The sequence below is a fragment of the Tursiops truncatus genome, chromosome 6 (genome assembly GCF_011762595.2).
Source record: "Tursiops truncatus isolate mTurTru1 chromosome 6, mTurTru1.mat.Y, whole genome shotgun sequence".
Taxonomy (NCBI): domain Eukaryota; kingdom Metazoa; phylum Chordata; class Mammalia; order Artiodactyla; family Delphinidae; genus Tursiops; species Tursiops truncatus.
This window is the reverse complement of record NC_047039.1, coordinates 94338323-94359208: the sequence shown is the minus strand read 5'-3', so window position 1 is coordinate 94359208 and position 20886 is coordinate 94338323. Positions and strand designations below refer to the sequence as shown.

The window sequence follows — 20886 nt, the reverse complement described above, 5'->3', positions numbered from 1 at the left end:
CCTGGTCATTGGAAAGGGTGGACAGCAAGGCCATAAGTTTCAACAGTCACCTTCTCAGAAACCCCCTGTACCCTCAAATAAGTGAAAAGATTCCAGTCTGCAATCTGTATGTTTCAAGGAATATAATGAAGAATATGAAGATACTTTCAAAGGGAATCCAAAATTATCATTCATTCAAAAAACACCTAAGTGACCACTGAATGGAGGGCACTGTCCTAGGAGGAGACACACCAGTTTGACCCCTGAGGAGTTTCCTTGGAAAGGGGTCACACTAATTTACATGTTGGAGTACTGATGTTAGTGCAACAAAGGTTCTGTTAAATACATAAAATGAAAAAGTGATTCCCACTACATTTTCCCTTTATCATACTTTTGTGGGGTAGGATTGTCATTTAGATTTAAGAGGAAAGTAGTTAAGGTTTTTCACAGGCATTATCTATTAAATATATGAAAAAACATATAATAGATATAGTTTGTCTTTTCTTTTACTTCCTTTAAGCTGTTTTGATATATAAGTGGAGAATAAGAACCCACAAGGACAAGCTTTCCCTTTCTGTCATTTTTACTGACTTTCCCTCATGTTTGTACAACATAGTCCCTAGCCTGCACCCATCAGCTTCCATCATACACTTAACTCTAAAGCTGCATACCCAGCCATATGCAGGTTATTCTGTCACCTAAAGGGGATCTAGGCACTCTGTGGACTCAGAACTCATGTGAAAGTACAGAAAAGTTGGTTTTTCATAAAGGAAAAAGACAAAGTAGTAAGAATACCAGAAAGTAAAGAAGCATTTGCTGGGATGTGTGAGGAGAAAACAAAAGTATGAGAATCTATAGAATTTTCTGAGGTACGAAAGATAGTGATGGAAAAAAGGTTAGGGAAACGCAGATGGCTTCCTGTTGGCTTTAATGAGACTCTTCAAGTGTTCCTGGGTTCAGTGTTTCTAGTACAGCAATCATGTAGTCATGCAGATCAAGTCAAAGCTAGAAGGTGACTGAAAAGCGCCTTTTATGCACAATAAAAAGTTGAACTTTTTTCCCAACAGACAGACTGAGGTTACCTTTGACAGTCTACTCACTCGCACCCCACCCCACCCAGCAAAGAGGGTCAAAGACAATAAATGAGAATCCAATAAATGGATTTTTTGTAAGTACATACCTGTTTTAGGCCACAATGCATTGACTGCAATTTCACCTTTAAATTCTTCTGCCATTCCAAGCACACACATAGACATACCATACTTAGCGATGGTGTAAGCTGAAAGAAACCACCAAGAATTTAATTAAGAAAGAAATTAATCTGTGAATTTAAATAACCAATTTCTTTCTATTACTATTCCTTCCTCGATATATTTTTTTCAGAATTATTTAATAATAATACAAAACATAATTTTAATTTACTATTTTTAAAAGAACAGTTTTTAAAGAAGTAACTGTAGTTTTATGGAAATGGTTTTTATATATATCAGGGATGAACCACTTTTACATACTTCCATCCTAATATTAGATTCAAAGAAAAAAAGACGGTAATAAACTTTCACTTCTCTTAATATTATGGGAGTAAGTTACATTATTGTTTCTTAATCTGGTTTTTTCCCTTTTCTTTTTTAAAAAAATGAAAGTGACCATTTAAAGGAAAACTACTACTAGTAAAACATAAACAAAAGGTTGCAAATTCATTTAACCTAGTCTATTAAAACAAAACTCCTTTTGGTTTTGTTCTATGGGTTCCTACTTCAACTGCCTTCCTTTCCAAATTTTACTGAATTATGTTGAAATAAGGATAAGTATCTGACACAACTATTTCAAAGGAGGCACCTATACATAAATCTTGTTATTTAGCAAACTCACCTTAAATCACTAGTTTTCTGTGAAAGGTAAAGTATTCCATGGATCGTTTTCACCAACTTTACTGAAGAATAAGTTACATACAATAAAACACACCCACTGGGACTTGAGAGAGCTTTCTAGGACAGGGATATCCATATCTCCATTTGATTACTGGTTATACAGGTATATACGTTTGTCAAAACTCATCAGACTGAACCACTAACATCTGTGCATTTTATTTAATGTAAATTATACCTCAATTTTTTAAATTAAAGATAAAAGATTAAGAATCTACTTACAAAATGCTATCAATTTCTGCATAGAAAATTTAATGTTGAACGCTATGTACAAATTGTGATTACATCATAGATATACTGGTTTAATACAAAACAAATTGACTAAACAAGCCATCCCCTCATCCTACCACCTACCACAGTGCTGTTTGAACCACAGTGGATTTAGGTTCAGTGGTGGGCTGAGATTGAGGATATGAGCAATTTTACTCTTTTTCAAATAAGGAATGCATGCTTTAGATCTGAAAGCAAAAGAAAACACAAGTCAAGTTACTAGCTTTCTAACAGCTTCATTACTTTCTAAAGTTATATTTTAAACTACTTCTACAGAGCAACTGAACTTGTTCAATAACCGGCAGGGTACTTCTGTTGGTTTTCTTTGTTGTTGTTCCCCCACTTACCTGGAATGCAGATAGGAAAAGCAACTAATATTCATCCTTTGAAGCTATGCATAATGGCCTGACAATATGATCTGCTTGATGAAAATAATCAATTCCGTGGCACACTAGCCTTAAATCCAACTTAGATTATCTTCAACTACATCCTTCCAAGTCAGACAGACCTAGGTTCAAATCCTCCTTCTGCCCTTCATTGTGTAATCTGGGGCAAAATATATAGTATTCTAATTCTTAGTTTTCTCACTTGTAAATGTTGGTAATACCTGCTACTATCTAGGATTGACCAAGGGATTAAAATGAGATGATACATATGAGATACTTAGAACAGTGCATATATTAAACATGAAATAAACAACTGCTATTATTAGTATTACATATTCTGATTTTTTTTCATCTTAGTAGGTATAGTATTCCTACCACACTGGAACTGTAATTTAATACATGAACTCCCAATACATAACCAAATTTAATTTGTACCAATATGCAATGCAATGTTCCTTTGCAGGCAATATTTAGTTGTTTGTTTTTTAAACCCTTTCAAAAAGGTAGATTATTTTACAAAAGACACAGGTCCAATATTAGGAAATGTTTAATTATTAAGCTATAGTATATAGCTTAATAACATATTGTAGCTTAATAATTTTAGTTTTTAGTTTTATTTCACATTCAATAACTTCTAGGACTTGAAACTAGTCCATTCTTCTTAAGTCTGTTCCTTTATTACCAATGTACAACATTCTTGTTACCATCTACAATGTCTTTTTTTTTTTGCAATGTCTTTTTAAGTTTATAAACCAAATACAATCAATATCACTAAAGGGTTTTTGTACATATTGTTTTTCTATTACAAAGGTGCTTCACTCTTATCGGGGTCAGGTAGAGAAGGGCAAACAATATTACAGCTGTTTGTCATTAGAACAGTGAAGCTGCACGTCAAAGCATCAACAGGAAACAACCTATTCCAAGCAATAAGACCATATTTCACACTCAAGGGAAGGAGTTCATTTCATTTACATTACAAACATGAGCTTCTCTAATATATTAGACAAAACCTTTCCACCTGCACTTTGCTTGCCTAACCCTCAGCGTTACTAACCCTAATCAGGTACCTTTTCCACGGCAACATGCCCTATCTTACACATTATATTGAAAATTCTTAGCACCACGCTTAGATACTAATACCTTGAGCTTAATAAAAGAGCTAAGTTTACTAGAAACTTACTGTATGCTAGGCACTGCACTTATTAGTTATTACCTTCACATGAATTATTTTACTTAATCAGGGTTGTAAGCTCCAAGGCCTATAGGGCATTTGAGTAAATGAATAAAGTGAGCTGGGTATGAGAAAGAGCAACGGTTCAGAAATACAGTTGAGCCTTATTACTGAATTTCTATAAGCATTTAACATGATACAAACACATATAATACTGGAGATTATATATTTAATTAAAACTTAGAAATACAAATCAGGATCTGCATTCTACCTCCTGTCTTCCAGCCCTGTTTCTTTAAACCACTAGAACACAAGACACAGGCCACAGGGCCCTGGGCACCAGGGATCAGGAAGCAGCTCCAGATCCTTGCTGAAATCTCCAAATAGGTCAGTTCTTTGGGCCTTCCCCTACTCTCTCCCTGAGGATGCTTCTCAGGCTTCCCTGAGAAAACAATCTGTACTTATCTTCTGTGAATGAAATGAGTGTCACTAAATAAAAAACAAAACAAAAATTTAAATGGAAATGTCTCATTATGAATTTCTCTTTTATAATGTATGCCTTTCATAGAGAGCCAAAAACCTGACACCCTATTTTTGGTTCAAAGGTCAATGTCAGGTCTTTCAACTGGCATTGTAAAATGCCTTTAACTGGGAACAAATTTATTTAAAATTAGCTGTTAATAGGGACTTCCCTGGTGGCACAGTGGTTAAGAATCCACCTGCCAATGCAGGGGACGCGGGTTCAAGCCCTGGTCCAGGAAGATCCCACATACCACAGAGCAACTAAGCCCCTGTGCCACAACTACTGAGCCCACGTGTCGCAACTACTGAAGCCCGTGCGCCTAAAGCCTGTGCTCCACAACAAGAGAAACCACTGCAATGAAAAGCCTGTGCACGGCAACAAAGAGTAGCCCCCGCTCACCGCAACTAGAGTAAGCGCATGCGTAGCAACGAAGACCCAATGCAGCCAAAATAAATAAATAAATAAATTTTATTTTTAAAAATAGCTGTTCATAAATATAGGAACTTTCAACAGTGAATAGAATCTTTGCTTTTGAAAAGGGTTTTAGGGCTTCCATGGTGGTGCAGTGGTTGAGAGTCCGCCTGCCGATGCAGGGGACACGGGTCTGTGCCGTGGTCCAGGAGGATCCCACATGCCGCGGAGCGGCTGGGCCCGTGAGCCATGCCCACTGAGCCCGCGTACCGAAAAAATAAAAAAAATAAAAAAGGGTTTTATTTTAGGGTATCTATTCCTGAGATATTTGTAGATCTATTACTCCAACGTACTCATATTTAGTTTTTAGTACCTTAGTGCCCTACAGCTTATGTATTCCATTTGTAGTTCTTCAACTGCACAAATAGTTTTCATTCATAAAGGTAATTTTAAAGTTAGTTCATTTTCCTATATCGGATTTTTTGGTTTTGTTTTGAACTGAACAAATCTATAAACAGGAGTGTAGTTTAGGCCATCACTTTCATTTTTGGAAAATGACCTTGTTATAGGAAAGGGGACAAATTATTCTTGACAAATGGGTTTTCCAAAGACATAATTTCACAAGGAATGAGCAATGAGGATCATATACTTGTGTTTCCGTAAGTCATAATGTCAGCTAAAAAAGCCAAGTCTTTGACCCAATCTTTGCTTGGGAACTGAGTTGGGAATTTTCTCTTGGGTGGCAAAAAAGAATTGATTTCTTTCTAATCAAAAACAAAATCTCTACAACAATACACCACAACCACACAGCCCTGTCACAGAACTGACAGTCACTTTGTATTCAACATGAGTAAAGCACTGAATAGTCTGTATTTCAAACCACAGAAGTCTATTTAATTCTTAGAATTCATAACGGCCCGTTTTTAACTTTTCAGCAAGAGCTATTCCGAGTGAACAATACAATGAACAAACTTAATTTCTACACCTCTGTGAAACACTTCTACACTAGTTTAGACTTGTATAAGTTTAAAGTTAACCCTGACCATCACAGTCACACTGTCTATACCACTTTTTTTTTTTAATTTACTTTGGGCTGCATTGGGTCTTTGTTGCTACGCGCGGGCTTTCTCTAGTTGCAGCCAGCAGGGCTACTCTTCGTTGAGGTGTGCAGGCTTTGCATTGCGGTGGCTTCTCTTGTTGCGGAGCATGGGCTCTAGGCAGCCAGGCTTCAGAGTTGTAGTGCGTGGGCTCAGAAGCTGTGGCTCGCGGGCTCTAGAGCGCAGGCTCAGTAGTTGTGGTGCACGGGCTTAGTTGCTCCGCAGCATGTGGGATCTTCCAGGACCAGGGATCGAACCCGTGTCCCCTGCACTAGCAGGTGGATTTTTTTTTTAATTAATTTTTTGGCTGCATTGGGTCTTCATTGCTGTGCGCAGGCATTCTCTAGTTGCGGCAAGCACGGGTTACTCTTTGTTGCGGTGTGCGGGCTTCTCATTGCAGTGGCTTCTTTTTGTTGTGGAGTACAGGTTCTAGGCACACGGGCTGCAGTAGTTGTGGCACGCGGTCTCAGTAGTTGTGGCTCACAGGCTCTAGAGCACAGGCTCAGTAGTTGTGGCACACAGGCTTAGTTGCTCCACGGCATGTGGGATCTTCCTGGACCAGGGCTCGAACCTGTGTCCCCTGCATTGGCAGGCAGATTCTTAACCACTGCACCCCCAGGGAAGTCCTGATTACCACTTTTGATAAACCCACATTACATTTTCTAAAACATTTCTCAATCCTCAAGTCATTTCCTGATGTTCATGTCATGAGTATCCAGTCTAAAAAACTTTAATCACATCAAAATTATCCTGACACCATAAATAAATATAACTGGGTGGGTGGAATATTTATTCCTGTGGTTTCGTCATCTATAATAGAAACGGCCACAAATGATTTAAGTTTTTCATGCATCATGCCCTTCTAACCCTTAATTCAGCAGGAATAGTATTCCTGGTTAGGTTTATATTTTTAAACACTTATTTAAATGAGTGTTTACATTCAATCAAAATTCTTTCACAAAGTTACCAGCTGTAAAATATTTTGATGCCCAGATAATTTCTTCTTGTAACACATAACTGCATCACACAGCAGCATTGCTTATTTTATTTGAAAGTAAACACAAACCTATTGAAATGTTAGTCCTCTTTCTAGTTCATTAAGTTTTTCACCATAATCTTTTCAATATGCTTGCCACAGATCTTACTACGGTTTGATTCTCTATGGTTTCCATTCAGGAGGAATATAGGTTACACACCGAATTTATAGAAATATGCCCCACATCTACAAAGAAGCAAGCTCTCAACCATTTTACTTGCACATATGGCCCTCTCGGCATATGTCTCATTTTCCCACTTCAGATAGAGACATGGGTATGAGAAATATTTTACTTTCTCCTTTAATAGAAGAAGGAAAAGTGCAAGCACAATGATAAGTGGCAACTTTTTAGCCTGCCCTCAGCATCCAGAGACAATGGTGCCCAGTCCCCATCTGATAACGCAGTTGATACTCTGCCACTGGGCTATGGTAGCTAACTGTTGCCACGTGGGAACGCTGTCTCTATGTGGCCAGTGTTTCAAGAAAGCCAGAAATCGGGATTTTTGTGTAAATCTCCTGATTTTTTTCATGTAGGCAGCTAATGAAATTATGAATATAGGTAACTAATAAAAACAAAATGTTTAACACTGTCAGAGCCAAGTTTTGCTGATCCAAAAACACACATCCAAGGGCAAAGTTCAAAATTAAAGACAAATTTTACATTTAACCCTTATTACCAATCTTATGACATACTTCTCTATTATCCCCATTTTACAAATGAGAAAACAGACTCTGCAAGAGCTTAAGTTACTTGTACAAGCTCATGAAGATAGTGAGTCATGAAGGGTGGGGGTGAAATTTGAATCCTCAAAGGAGTCTGCCTCCAAAGCCCAAGTTCCTAACCACCTGTTCTATGCAAACATATAAGGCAGATACACACAAGTACATATAAGGCAGATAAGAAAGTTCTGTGCTGATCTTCCCTTATATCCACATGAAAAATGGTAGAACCCGAAGGTAAATAAACAGATAAACAAATGGACAAACAAACAAGAGTGGACTAGGTCTGACCAATGCAGAACACAACAGGACTACATTTGCTCTCATTCTATATTTGATATTTTCCCTGACACTGCCTAAGATAGCATTAGCCTTTTTCAATTACATTAAAATGGGATTCATAATGAGCTTCTTGTTATTTACATAACTAAAACTCCAGTGTTTTTCAGAGGAAGAGACTACTGCAGGTTTGCCAGAAGACTTGGTATGCATATATATATGTATTTACTCATGCAAATGTTTGAAAATGTTTGAGCTATACTTTAGTCTTTATTAGAATCACAGAGAAAAGGCACTCTGAATAAAACTATTTAAAATACTACCTACTGACTTGGAGCACTTTTAGGCCTTTATAAGGGTTGACTAGATTTTAAACTGTATTCCTAACCTATTCAAATCTGTTTACAACTAGTTCTCTGACAAAACACTGCAACACTCTCTCCCACAGGTCTTTAACTTACGTAAGATAGGTGCCTCTGGTGTTGATGTTCATCATCAAATCCACTTTCTTTGTAGGTGTTTCCAATGTGTTGGTCAAGCTAATAGCACTGGCATTATTCACCAGAATATCAATTCCTGTATTCAAATAATCAACTTCTTAGTAATGTAATTTAGACTTTATAACAAAAAGAAATAAAAAACATTCACTCTATATAGTTGAAGTCCGAGTTCACAAATACTTCTTTTAGATAATATGACTGACGAATACACCAATGCAAGACTCAGTAGGTATGTCAAAACAGCACCCAAATGATTTTCACTGGCACATGGAGACCATAACCAGGGCTCCCCAGGAAACTGCAAGGAAGCTTAGTCCTTAGTGGTTTGTAGCTCCCGTCCTTATCTGTTCTCTTACTTCCTGGTCTTCCCTCCTTGTCTCCAAGAACCTTAGGTCAATTTCCTTAAAGTTTCCCACCCACCCCCCCATCATCTTTCCAAGGCCTGTCTCCCTTCCAAGCACACCGGTCTCCCTCCTCTCAAAGGCCCTTACTTAAATGGAAGAGTTCCTTTCTGGTCTTGGGAACTGGGAAAAGAGAAATGACCTAGAGTTTAAATTCCAGGCAAATCATGAAAATAGATCAGGTTTGTTTTGGTAACTTATACACAAAATAAATTTAGAATAATGATTATTTCTGCATATTCTATCCAGTCCTTATCCATATGTAACATTTATGGTTACAAGCTTAAATAATGTTAAATGAAAATGGTAAAATACAAAAGCATCTCAAACACATTTCTGCATTTCTACATGGCCTTCATAATTCTTTTCCTTTAAATTGAAGTACAGCTGATTTACAATGTTGTGTTAATTTCTGCTGTACAGCAAAGTGACTCAGTTATAGATATATATACATTCTTTTTTATATTCTTTTCCATTATAGTTTATTTCAGGATACTGAATATAGTTCCCTGTGCGATACAGTTGGACCTTGTTGTTTATGCATTCTATTCAATATATGTAATAGCTTGCATCTACTAATCCCAACCTCCCCATCTATCCCTCCCCCATCCCCCTCCCCCTTGGCAACCACAGGTCTGTTCTCTATGTCTGTGAGTCTGTTTCTGTTTCGTAGATAAGTTCATTTGTGTCATATTTTAGACTCCACATATAAGTAATATCATATGGTATTTGTCTCTTTCTGACTTATTTCACTTAGTATGATCATCTCTAGCTGCATCCATTCTTTCTAAAGAGCATTTAATATTCTATCAAATAGATATATGACAATTTCTACTGCTGGGGTTAGACTGTTGCCTTAAACGTCTTTTATTATCTTAACTTTGCTTTGTCCCTCTCTCACAATATGTGGAAAATGGTTTAAATAAGGTTATTATACTTACAACATATTAGTCATAAGCTCCCTTTCTTCATTTATAGTAACATTATAAAATTTTGATCACGTCCTCATTCCTCATTCCTCAATTTCCATATTCTTTAGCACAGAGTTAGCGCTACTAATGTTTTCTTAAAACGTGTCCTTAGAATAACTTTGGATTCAACTATATTACATTTTATATCTTCGTTATAACAAAACTCAAACTCAAGTAAATCACCTGTATATATTGGACAAGTTTCACATCCTGTGACTACCAGCTTTCCAGAATAAACAAAATGATGATGGCTTGCCTTCATAAGTGGCAAAGACCAGTGAGAGAAATTTTTAAATCCACGACATGCTTCTCAATTCACAAAACTAGATATTGCTCAATCTCATCACTAAGACATAATCACTGAGGGGCTACTCTGTATAAGGCATGCTGCTAGGGCCTAAGAGACAAGGAAGATAATATTCACTAAAGAAAAAGCCAGGTGAGAGCAAAGCAAATTGAGTGTGGGTCTGGGTGAGATGCTGGACTGATGGGTGTGCAAACCACCTGTGTAGAATTACCCTAATTAAGGCGATGAAGCTAATGAGGGTTGATCCAATCACTGGATTCCTTGGGCAAATCCAACCTTTATTGACTTCATCACTCACTATGTGATAATAAGTGACAGCTATGTTAGCAGAGCAAACATCTGGGCCCAAAAGCAAAAGAAAGTAGATGAGTAATGAAGATATACTGACTGGGAAAACTCTATTTGACTTGCCAGTGATAAAGAGAAAAAAAACTGGGTCCAATTAAGAGATATCTTAAAATTTCTGAACTCAGATGGGCCAAATTAAAATGGATCAGGGAACGATGGTGGGAAATGATAAAGAAAAGGCATATATGTATGCTTGCTGCAGAAGAAAAAGGTGGCAGGAAAGATTACATCTGTGGTTTATGAAATAGCATAATTTACTCAAGGCCTGAAACACTCTGAAGATGAGGGAAGGCAAGGTGATAGGGAGTACCATGTGGCAGAGGCCCCCCAGGGCACAGGTCAGAAAGCACCACCCACTGTGCAGGACTTTGTTAGGGATAATTCCCCAGCAGAGAGAAATATCAGGGCAAAGGTAGAGTGTTCCCTAAAAGGCAGACTTCAAAGGCCTACAAAACTCCAAACCAGACCATATCAGTAGCAACCACAGTATGGAACTAAAACCAAACGAGCAAAATATAAAGACTTGGGAGATCTGTGGAAAAAAAACACAGAGGAAAAAAAGAGCAGGCTATGAATCATCTCATAAATGTGGCAGCCATCCTGATTAGGAGACAGCAGAAGCTGAGATGCTGAACAGAGCTCACCGAAGAATTAAGAATTAAGATTCTGCATTGTTATGCCAGAAAAGCAGAAGTTAATGGGCAAATGGAAAGCAAAACACTTTAAATACATCAAAGTGGATCCTAAGGAGGAGGGAAGGAAATGTTAGGATAGATTCCAAAATAAAGGTAACTCCACCACCAATTTGTAAATTTAGCAAGAAGATAGAAAGGTTTCAGGGCTTCCCTGGTGGCGCAGTGGTTAAGAATCCGCCTGCCAAGGCAGGGGACACGGGTTTGAACCCTGGTCCAGGAAGATCCCACATGCCGTGGAGCAACTAAGCCCATGCGCCACAACTACTGAGCCTGCACTCTAGAGCCCGCGAGCCACAGCTACTGAGACCGCATGCCACAACTACTAAAGCCCGCGTGCCTAGAGCCGATGCTCCACAACAAGAGAAACCACGGCAATGAGAAGCCCAGGCACTACAACAAAGAGTAGCCCCTGCTCGCTGCAAATAAAGAAAGTCCACACACAGCTAAGACCCAACGCAGACAAAAATAAAATTAATTAATTTTTTAAAAAAAGAAGTGTTTCAGATGCCCATCTCAACAACAGGTAGCAAAATACATTGGGAGATTTTTTTCCCCAAAGATATGAAAAGCATACCTTCTTAATTGAAGATTTCTAGCAACTGAGCTAAGTTCTAGGACATGAAGCCCAAATCAATAATATGGATCCACTGACTTCTAAAGAAACAAAAACCAAGATTTGCTTTTGTCCTTACCGTTTTCTCTGTCTACTCCTGGAAAAGGACATCACGTGATAGACAAAGTTGAATTAATCCAACATTGAAGATGCTGAAGGAATGATACCAGGTTCAATGGAAGACAATCTAAGCTACAGTGGCTAAAAAAATGCAGACCATCCATGCACCTGAGTTAACCTCCTTGGCTGGGACAAAATAGAGTTAGAAAATTGGAGAGGAGATATTTCTGGGTCTTAATTCTTCCAAGAAAAAGATTTCAGTGTGGCTCTTTAAATTCTGTGGCAACAGTAGGAGAAGAAATCAGTTTGTGAGACTTCAGTTTATTCTGGAGGATCCCAACTCTGGAAAGTGGAGCTGCTTCACATTTTGACACTCAGGAACAAATTTTTGGACTATGATGTCATTAGTATGTAATGTGTAACTCTTTCTGGTGAACCAGATTAGACAATGCAGCTAGAATTCAAGACGGGAAGTTAAAAGGTGGGTGAAAACTATTATATATAAGATGGATAAACAACAAGGTCCTACTGTATAGCACAGGAAACTATAGTCAATATCCTGTGATAAACCACAATGGAAAAGAATATTAAAAAAAAGAATGTATACATGTGTATAACTCAGTCACTTTGCTGGACAGCAGAGATTGGCACAACTTTGTAAATCAACTATACTTCAATTAAGAAAAATAAAATTTTAAAAATACAAATGAAAATAAAAGGGGAGACTTCCCTGTTGGCACAGCGGTTAAGAATCCGCCTGCCAATGCAGGGGACACGGGTTCGAACCCTGGCCCAGGAAGACCCCACATGCCGTGAAGCAGCTAAGCTTGTGCACCACAACTACCGAGCCTGTGCTCTAGAGCCCGTGAGCCATAACTACTGAATCCCGCATGCTGTAGGGCGCAACTACTGAGTCCATGTGCTGCAACTACTGAAACCCACGTGCCTAGAGCCTGTGCTCTGCAACAAGAGAAGCCACTTCAATGAGAAGCCCGTGCACCACAACAAAGAGTAGTGCCCCCGCTCGCCGCAACTAGAGAAAGCCTGCGTGCAGCAACGAACACCCAACACAGTCAAAAAATAAAAATTTTTTTATAAGTTTAAAATAATTAAATTAAAAAAAATAATAAATGGGGGGGTGAATTGGGGGCCTATATAGTATGGTCTTGAGTATCTTTAACTAATGTCCATCTTGACTCATTTCAGAGGTTTCTTGGGACAATACCAGACAACAGCTGAACTGCTGATGTTCTCTAACAGAACTACAGGACAGAAATAAAGATCAAGAAAGGGCTCAGACAAAGCTGGTAGCAGCTCTCCCTAATATTCTGATGATTTCATTCTCCAAGAAGGATAAATTTGCCCTCAGTTGAAAAACCCAATGGATCAACAGAAAGAACTAAAACTGGATGAATACAGAGAAAGGAAAAGCTCCAGTCTTCCACCCTCACCCACCTTATCCCTTAATTCCTCCCTAAAAATGAATGGCTAAACTAATTAGGTTAAGTCCTAATTGGCACTAATTGCTCACTTTCACTAGTAGGTGAAGTCATTTTAGATAAAAGGTTCTGCACATGAATGTGGCATCCTTCCTTCCTCTTTCATATTTGCAGCCCGATCAGTAAGAAAAAAAAAAAAAATACCCAGTAATTTTGCATTCTCTCTCCTCTTCTCTCATGGGCATTCACATTACTTTGGGAAAGGCTGCCAATCAGGAGTAAGATTTTGGATTTAAAAGAAGAGGCCCCATTTGAGCCAAAGCTTTGTGCTCCAGTCCTGAATAACACAGCACTCCACACTGGGAGTTATAAGCACGAGCCTTGCTAACAATAAAGCATTAACCTTGTTTCCCATTGGGCAATATCCTTTGTATGTACATACAGTCTCTGGAATATTATAGGGAGAGAGTGGTAATAGGGCAGGATCTGGACATGGCTACGTGCCTTGCTATAATGCCATCAAAGTCTCAGTTCAACTCCCAACACTTGCCTTCTAGCAGCTTATGAACCAATTGGGGACAAAAAAGAAATACTAAGATCTGAAGTCGTACAAGATGAGGATCAAAGGAATGTTTTTGGAATTCAGAGAAAGAAAAATGTACACTTCTGATTGGTTGGCATAGTCAGGAAACTGGCTTCGTGAAGGAGATGAGATTAAAGCACAAAAAGGTAGGATTTCAAAAGACAAAGAAGGGAACACTTCAGGAATGATCAGAGGTGGAGGAGTGGGCACTGGAGGAGCCTCAGGAATAGGAACAGCAAAAGCTGAGAGACAAAAAAAATTAAAGGTAAGGAAATGGATGTAAACAATTTTGGCTGAAGTAGGGAGTTTACATAGGGGTGTAGAAGAAAGATGAAACCAAAACAAGTCTGTTAACACCAGAATGTGAAAGATCTTGAATGTCAATAGGTTATCTGCACTTTATTCAATAAATATTAAAAAGTCATCAAATGATGGTTACATAAACTGGGGAGAGACAAGTGGATGGGATCTGGGGAACCACTTGGCTTGATGTATGTTATTGTCAAGGTCTTAACTTTATTTTGGATGGTAAATTTGTTATACTATCCAAAATGATTTTTAGGGGAATCGGGAAGATGGCGGAAGAGTAAGACACGGAGATCACCTTCCTCCCCACAGATACACCAGAAATACATCCACACGTGGAACAACTCCTACAGAACACCTACTGAATGCTGGCAGAAGACCTCAGACCTCCCAAAAGGCAAGAAACTCCCCACGTACCTGGGTAGGGCAAAAGAAAAAAGAATAAACAGAGACAAAAGAATAGGGACGGGACCTGCACCAGTGGGAGGGAGCTGTGAAGGAGGAAAAGTTTCCACACACTAGGAAGCCCCTTCGCGGGCGCAGACTGCGGGTGGCAGAGGGGGAAAGCTTCGGAGCCGTGGAGGAGAACACAGCAACAGGGGTGCGGAGGGCAAAGTGGAGAGATTACCGCACAGAGGATCAGGGCCGACCAGCACTCACCAGCCCGAGAGGCTTGTCGGCTCTCCGGGCGGGGCGGGCGGGGCTGGGAGCTGAGGCTCGGGCTTCGGTAGGAGCGCAAGGAGAGGACTGGGGTTGGCGGCGTGAACACAGCCTGCAGGGGGTTAGTGCGCCACGGCTAGCCGGGAGGGAGTCCGGGAAAAGTCTGGACCTGCCAAAGAGGCAAGAGACTTTTTCGTCCCTCTTTGTTTCCTGGTGCGCGAGGAGAGGGGATTAAGAGCGCTGCTTAAAGGAGCTCCAGAGATGGAGGCGAGCCGCGGCTAACGGCACAGACCCCAGAGACGGACATAAGACGCTAAGGCTTTTGCTGCCGCCACCAAGAAGCCTGTGTGCAAGCACAGGTCACTATCCACACCTCCCTTCCGGGGAGCCTGTGCAGCCCGCCACTGCCAGGGTCCCGGGATCCAGGGACAACTTCCCCGGGAGAACGCACGGCGCGCCTCAGGCTGGTGCAACATCGTGCTGGCCTCTGCCGCCACAGGCTCGCCCCGCATTCGCACCCCTCCCTCCCCCCAAACTGAGTTAGCCAGAGCCCCCAAAGCAGCTGCTCCTTTAACCCCATCCTGTCTGAGCAAAGAACAGATGCCCTCCGGTGACCTACACGCAGAGGCGGGGCCAAATCCAAAGCTGAGCCCCGGGAGCTGTGCAAACAAAAAAGAGAAAGGGAAATCTCTCCCAGAGCCTCAGAAGCATCGGATTAAAGCTCCACAATCAACTTGATATACCCTGCATCTGTGGAATACATGAATAGACAACGAATCATCCCAAATTGAGGAGGTGGACGTTGAGAGCAAGATTTATTTTTCCCCTTTTCCTCTCTTTGTGAGTGTGTATGTGTATGCTTCTGTGTGAGATTTTGTCTGTACAGCTTTGCTTTCACCATTTGTCCTAGGGTTCTATCCATCCGTTTTGGGTTTTTTTTCTTTAAAAAATTTTTTTTCTCTTAATAATTATTTTTTATTTTAATAACTTTATGTTACTTTATTTTATTTTATTCTATTCCTTCCTTCCTTGTTCCCATTCTCTTTCTTCTTCCTTCCTCTCTCTCTCTCTCTCTCTTTCTTTCTTTCTTTCTTCTTCTTCTCCCTTTTATTCTGAGCCGTGTGGATCAAAGGCTCTTGGTGCTGCAGCCAGGAGTCAGTGCTGTGCCTCTGAGGTGGGAGAGCCAACTTCAGGACACTGGTCCACAAGACACCTCCCATCTCCACATAATATCAAATGGCAAAAAACTCCCAGAGATCTCCATCTCAACACCAGCACCCAGCTTCACTCAACAAACAGCAAGCTACAGTGCTGGATACCCTATGCCAAACAACTAGCAAGAGAGGAACACAACCCCACCCATTAGCAGAGAGGCTGCCTAAAACCATAGTAAGTCCACAGACACCCCAAAACACACCACCAGACGTGGACCTGCCCACCAGAAAGACAAGATCCAGCCTCATCCACCAGAACACAGGCACTAGTCCCCTCCAATAGGAAGCCTACACAACCCACTGAACTAACTATAGCCACTGGGGACAGACACCAAAAACAACGGGAACTACGAACCTGCAGCCTGCAAAAAGGAGACCCCAAACACAGTAAGATAAGCAAAATGAGAAGACAGAAAAACACACAGCAGATGTAGGAGCAAGATAAAAACGCACCAGACCTAACAAATGAAGAGGAAATAGGCAGTCTACCTGAAAAAGAATTCAGAATATTGATAGTAAAGATGATCCAAAATCTTGGAAATAGAATAGACAAAATGCAAGAAACATTTAACAAGGACCTAGAAGAACTAAAGATGAAACAAGCAACAATGAACAACACAATAAATGAAATTAAAAATACTCTAGATGGGATCAATAGCAGAATAACTGAGGCAGAAGAACGGATAAGTGACCTGGAGGATAAAATAGTGGAAATAACTACTGCAGAGCAGAATAAAGAAAAAGAATGAAAAGAACTGAGGACAGTCTCAGAGACCTCTGGGACAACAATAAACGCACCAACATTTGAATTATACGGGTTCCAGAAGAAGAAGAGAAAAAGAAAGGGACTGAGAAAATATTTGAACAGATTATAGTTGAAAACTTCCCTAATATGGGAAAGGAAATAGTTAATCAAGTACCGGAAGCACAGAGAGTCCCATACAGGTTAAATCCAAGGAGAAACACGCCAGGACACATATTAATCAAACTGTCAAAAGTAAATACAAAGAAAACATATTAAAAGCAGCAAGGGAAAAACGACAAATAACACACAAAGGAACCCCCATAAGGTTAACAGCTGATCTTTCAGCAGAAACTCTGCAAGCCAGAAGGGACTGGCAGGACATATTTAAAGTGATGAAGGAGAAAAACCTGCAACCAAGATTACTCTACCCAGCAAGGTTCTCGTTCAGATTTGATGGAGAAATTAAACCTTTACAGACAAGCAAAAGCTGAGAGAGTTCAGCACCACCAAACCAACTTTACAACAAATGCTAAAGGAACTTCTCTAGGCAAGAAACACAAGAGAAGGAAAAGACCTACAATAACAAATCCAAACCAATTAAGAAAATGGGAATAGGAACATACATATCGATAATTACCTTAAATGTTAATGGATTAAATGCTCCCATCAAAAGACACAGATTGGCTGAATGGATACAAAAACAAGACCCATATATATGCTGTCTACAAGAGACCCACTTCAGACCTAGAGACACATACAGACTAAAGTAAGGGGATGGAAAAAGATATTCCATGCAAATGGAAACCAAAAGAAAGCTGGAGTAGCAATTCTCATATCAGACAAAATAGACTTTAAAATAAAGACTATTAGAAGAGACAAAGAAGGACGTTACATAATGATCAAGGGATCGATCCAAGAAGAAGATTTAACAATTGTAAATATTTATGCACCCAACAAAGGAGCACCTCAATACAGAAGGCAAATACTAACAGCCATAAAAGGGGAAATCAACAGTAACATATTCATAGTAGGGGACTTTAACACCCCACTTTCACCAATGGACAGATCATCCAAAATGAAAATAAATAAGGAAACACAAGCTTTAAATAATACAAAAACAAGATTGACTTAATTGATATTTATAGGACATTCCATTCAAAAACAACAGAATACACATTTTTCTCAAGTGCTCATGGAACATTCTCCAGGATAGATCATATCTTGGGTCACAAATCAAGCCTTGGTAAATTTAAGAAAATTGAAACTGTATCAATATCTTTTCCCATCACAATGCTATGAGACTAGATATCAATTACAGGAAAAGATCTGTAAAAAATACAAACACATGGAGGCTAAACAATACACTACTTAATAACGAAGTGATCACAGAAGAAATCAAAGAGGAAATCAAAAAATACCTAGAAACAAATGACAATGGAGACACGATGACCCAAAACCTATGGGATGCAGCAAAAGCAGTTCTCAGAGGGAAGTTTATAGCAATACAATCTTACCTCAAGAAACAGGAAACATCTCGAATAAACAACCTAAACTTGCACCTAAAGCAATTAGAGAGAGAAGAACAAAAAAAACCCAAAGTTAGCAGAAGGAAAGAAATCATAAAGATCAGATCAGAAATAAATGAAAAAGAAATGAAGGAAACGATAGCACAGATCAATAAAACTAAAGCTGGTTCTTTGAGAGGATAAACAAAATTGATAAACCATTAGCCAGACTCATCAAGACAAAAAGGGAGAAGACTCTAATCAATAGAATTAGAAATGAAAAAGGAGAAGTAAGAACTGACACTGCAGAAATACAAAAGATCATGAGAGATTACTACAAGCAACTCTATGCCAATAAAATGGACAACCTGGAAGAAATGGACAAATTTTTAGAAATGCAAAACCTGCCAAGACTGAATCAGGAAGAAATAGAAAATATGAACAGACCAATCACAGGCACTGAAATTGAGACTGGGATTAAAAATCTTCCAACAAACAAAAGCCCAGGACCAGATGGCATCACAGGCAAATTCTATCAAACATTTAGAGAAGAGCTAACACCTATCCTCTTCAAACTCTTCCAAAATATAGCAGAGGGAGGAACACTCCCAAACTCATTCTACGAGGCCACCATCACCCTGATACCAAAACCAGATAAGGATGCCACAAAGAAAGCAAATTACAGGACAATATCACTGATGAACATAGATGCAAAACTCCTCAACAAAATACTAGCAAACAGAATCCAACAGCACATTAAAAGAATCATACACCAGGATCAAGTGGGGTTTATTCCAGGAATGCAAGGATTCTTGAATATACGCAAATCAATCAACGTGATACACCATATTAACAAATTGAAGGAAAAAACCATATGATCATCTCAACAGATGCAGAGAAAGCTTTTGACAAAATTCAGCACCCTTTTATTATAAAAACCCTGCAGAAGGTAGGCATAGAGGGAACTTTCCTCAACATAATAAAGGCCATATATGACAAACCCACAGCCAACATTGTCCTCAATGGTGAAAAACTGAAAGCATTTCCACTAAGATCAGGAACAAGACAAGGTTGCCCACTCTCACCACTCTTATTCAACATAGTTTTGGAAGTTTTAGCCACAGCAATCAGAGAAGAAAAGGAAATAAAAGGAATCCAAATCAGAAAAGAAGAAGTAAAGCTGTCACTGTTTGCAGATGACATGATACCATATATAGAGAATCCTAAAGATGCTACCAGAAAACTACTAGAGCTAATCAATGAATTTGGTAAAGTAACAGGATACAAAAGTAATGCACAGAAATCTCTGGCATTCCTATACACTAATGATGAAAAATCTGAAAGTGAAATCAAGAAAACACTCCCATTTACCACTGCAACAAAACGAATAAAATATCTAGGAATAAACCTACCTAAGGAGACAAAAGATCTGTATGCAGAAAATTATAAGACACTGACGAAAGAAATTAAAGATGATACAAATAGATGGAGAGATATGCCATGTTCTTGGACTGGAAGAATCAACATTGTGAAAATGACTATACTACCCAAAGCAATGTACAGATTCAATGCAATCCCTATCAAACTACCACTGGTATTTTTCACAGAACTAGAACAAAAGATTTCACAATTTCTATGGAAACACAAAAGACCCCAAATAGCCAAAGCAATCTTGAGAAAGAAAAACGGAGCTGGAGGAATCAGGCTCCCGGACTTCAGACTATACTACAAAGCTAGAGTAATCAAGACAGTATGGTACTGGCACAAAAACAGAAAGATAGATCAATGGAACAGGATAGAAAGCCCAGAGATACACCCACACACATATGGTCACCTTATCTTTGATGAAGTAGGTAGGAATGTACAGTGGAGAAAGGACAGCCTCTTCAATAAGTGGTGCTGGGAAAACTGGACAAGTACATGTAAAAGTATGAGATTAGATCACTCCCTAACACCATACACAAAAATAAGCTCAAGATGGATTAAAGACCTAAATGTAAGGCCAGACACTATCAAACTCTTAGAGGAAAACATAGGCAGAACACTCTATGACATAAATCACAGCAAGATCCTTTTTGACCCACCTCCCAGAGAAACGGAAATAAAAGCAAAAATAAACAAATAGGACCTAATGAAACTTCAAAGCTTTTGCACAGCAAAGGAAACCATAAACAAGACCAAAAGACAACCCTCAGAATGGGAGAAAATATTTGCAAATGAAGCAACTGACAAAGGATTAATTTCCAAAATTTACAAGCAGCTCATGCAGCTCAATAACAAAAAAACAAACAACCCAATCCAAAAATGGGCAGAAGACCTAGACATTTCTCCAAAGAAGATATACAGATTGCCAACAAACACATGAAAGAATGCTCAACATCTTTAATCATTAGAGAAATGCAAATCAAAACTACAATGAGATATCATCTCACAGCAGTCAGAATGGCCATCATCAAAAAATCTAGAAACAATAAATGCTGGAGAGGGTATGGAGAAAATGGAACACTCTTGCACTGCTGGTGGGAATGTGAATTGATACAGCCACTATGGAGAACAGTAGGGAGGTTCCTTAAAAAACTACAAATAGAACTACCATATGACCCAGCACTCCCACTACTGGGCATATACCCTGAGAAAACCATAATTCAAAAAGAGTCATGTACCAAAATGTTCATTGCAGCACTATTTACAATAGCCCGGAGATGGAAACAACCTAAGAGCCCATCATCGGATGAATGG

The 20886-nt window shown here is 39.2% G+C and overlaps 1 protein-coding gene across 6 annotated transcripts in view; it reads right to left on the bottom strand.

Annotated features, from left to right (window-relative positions):
* Positions 1–20886, bottom strand: part of HSDL2 (hydroxysteroid dehydrogenase like 2) — a 126221-nt gene that overhangs the window by 53923 nt on the left and 51412 nt on the right. For all 6 annotated transcript variants that reach the window (XM_033858404.2, XM_019946410.3, XM_019946414.3 and 3 more), the window contains 3 exons: positions 8262–8376; positions 2262–2365; positions 1160–1258 (listed from right to left, as the gene is read on the bottom strand). In XM_033858404.2, the coding sequence (XP_033714295.1) occupies positions 1160–1258; positions 2262–2365; positions 8262–8376 (318 nt within the window). The remainder of the gene's footprint in view (positions 1–1159; positions 1259–2261; positions 2366–8261; positions 8377–20886) is intronic.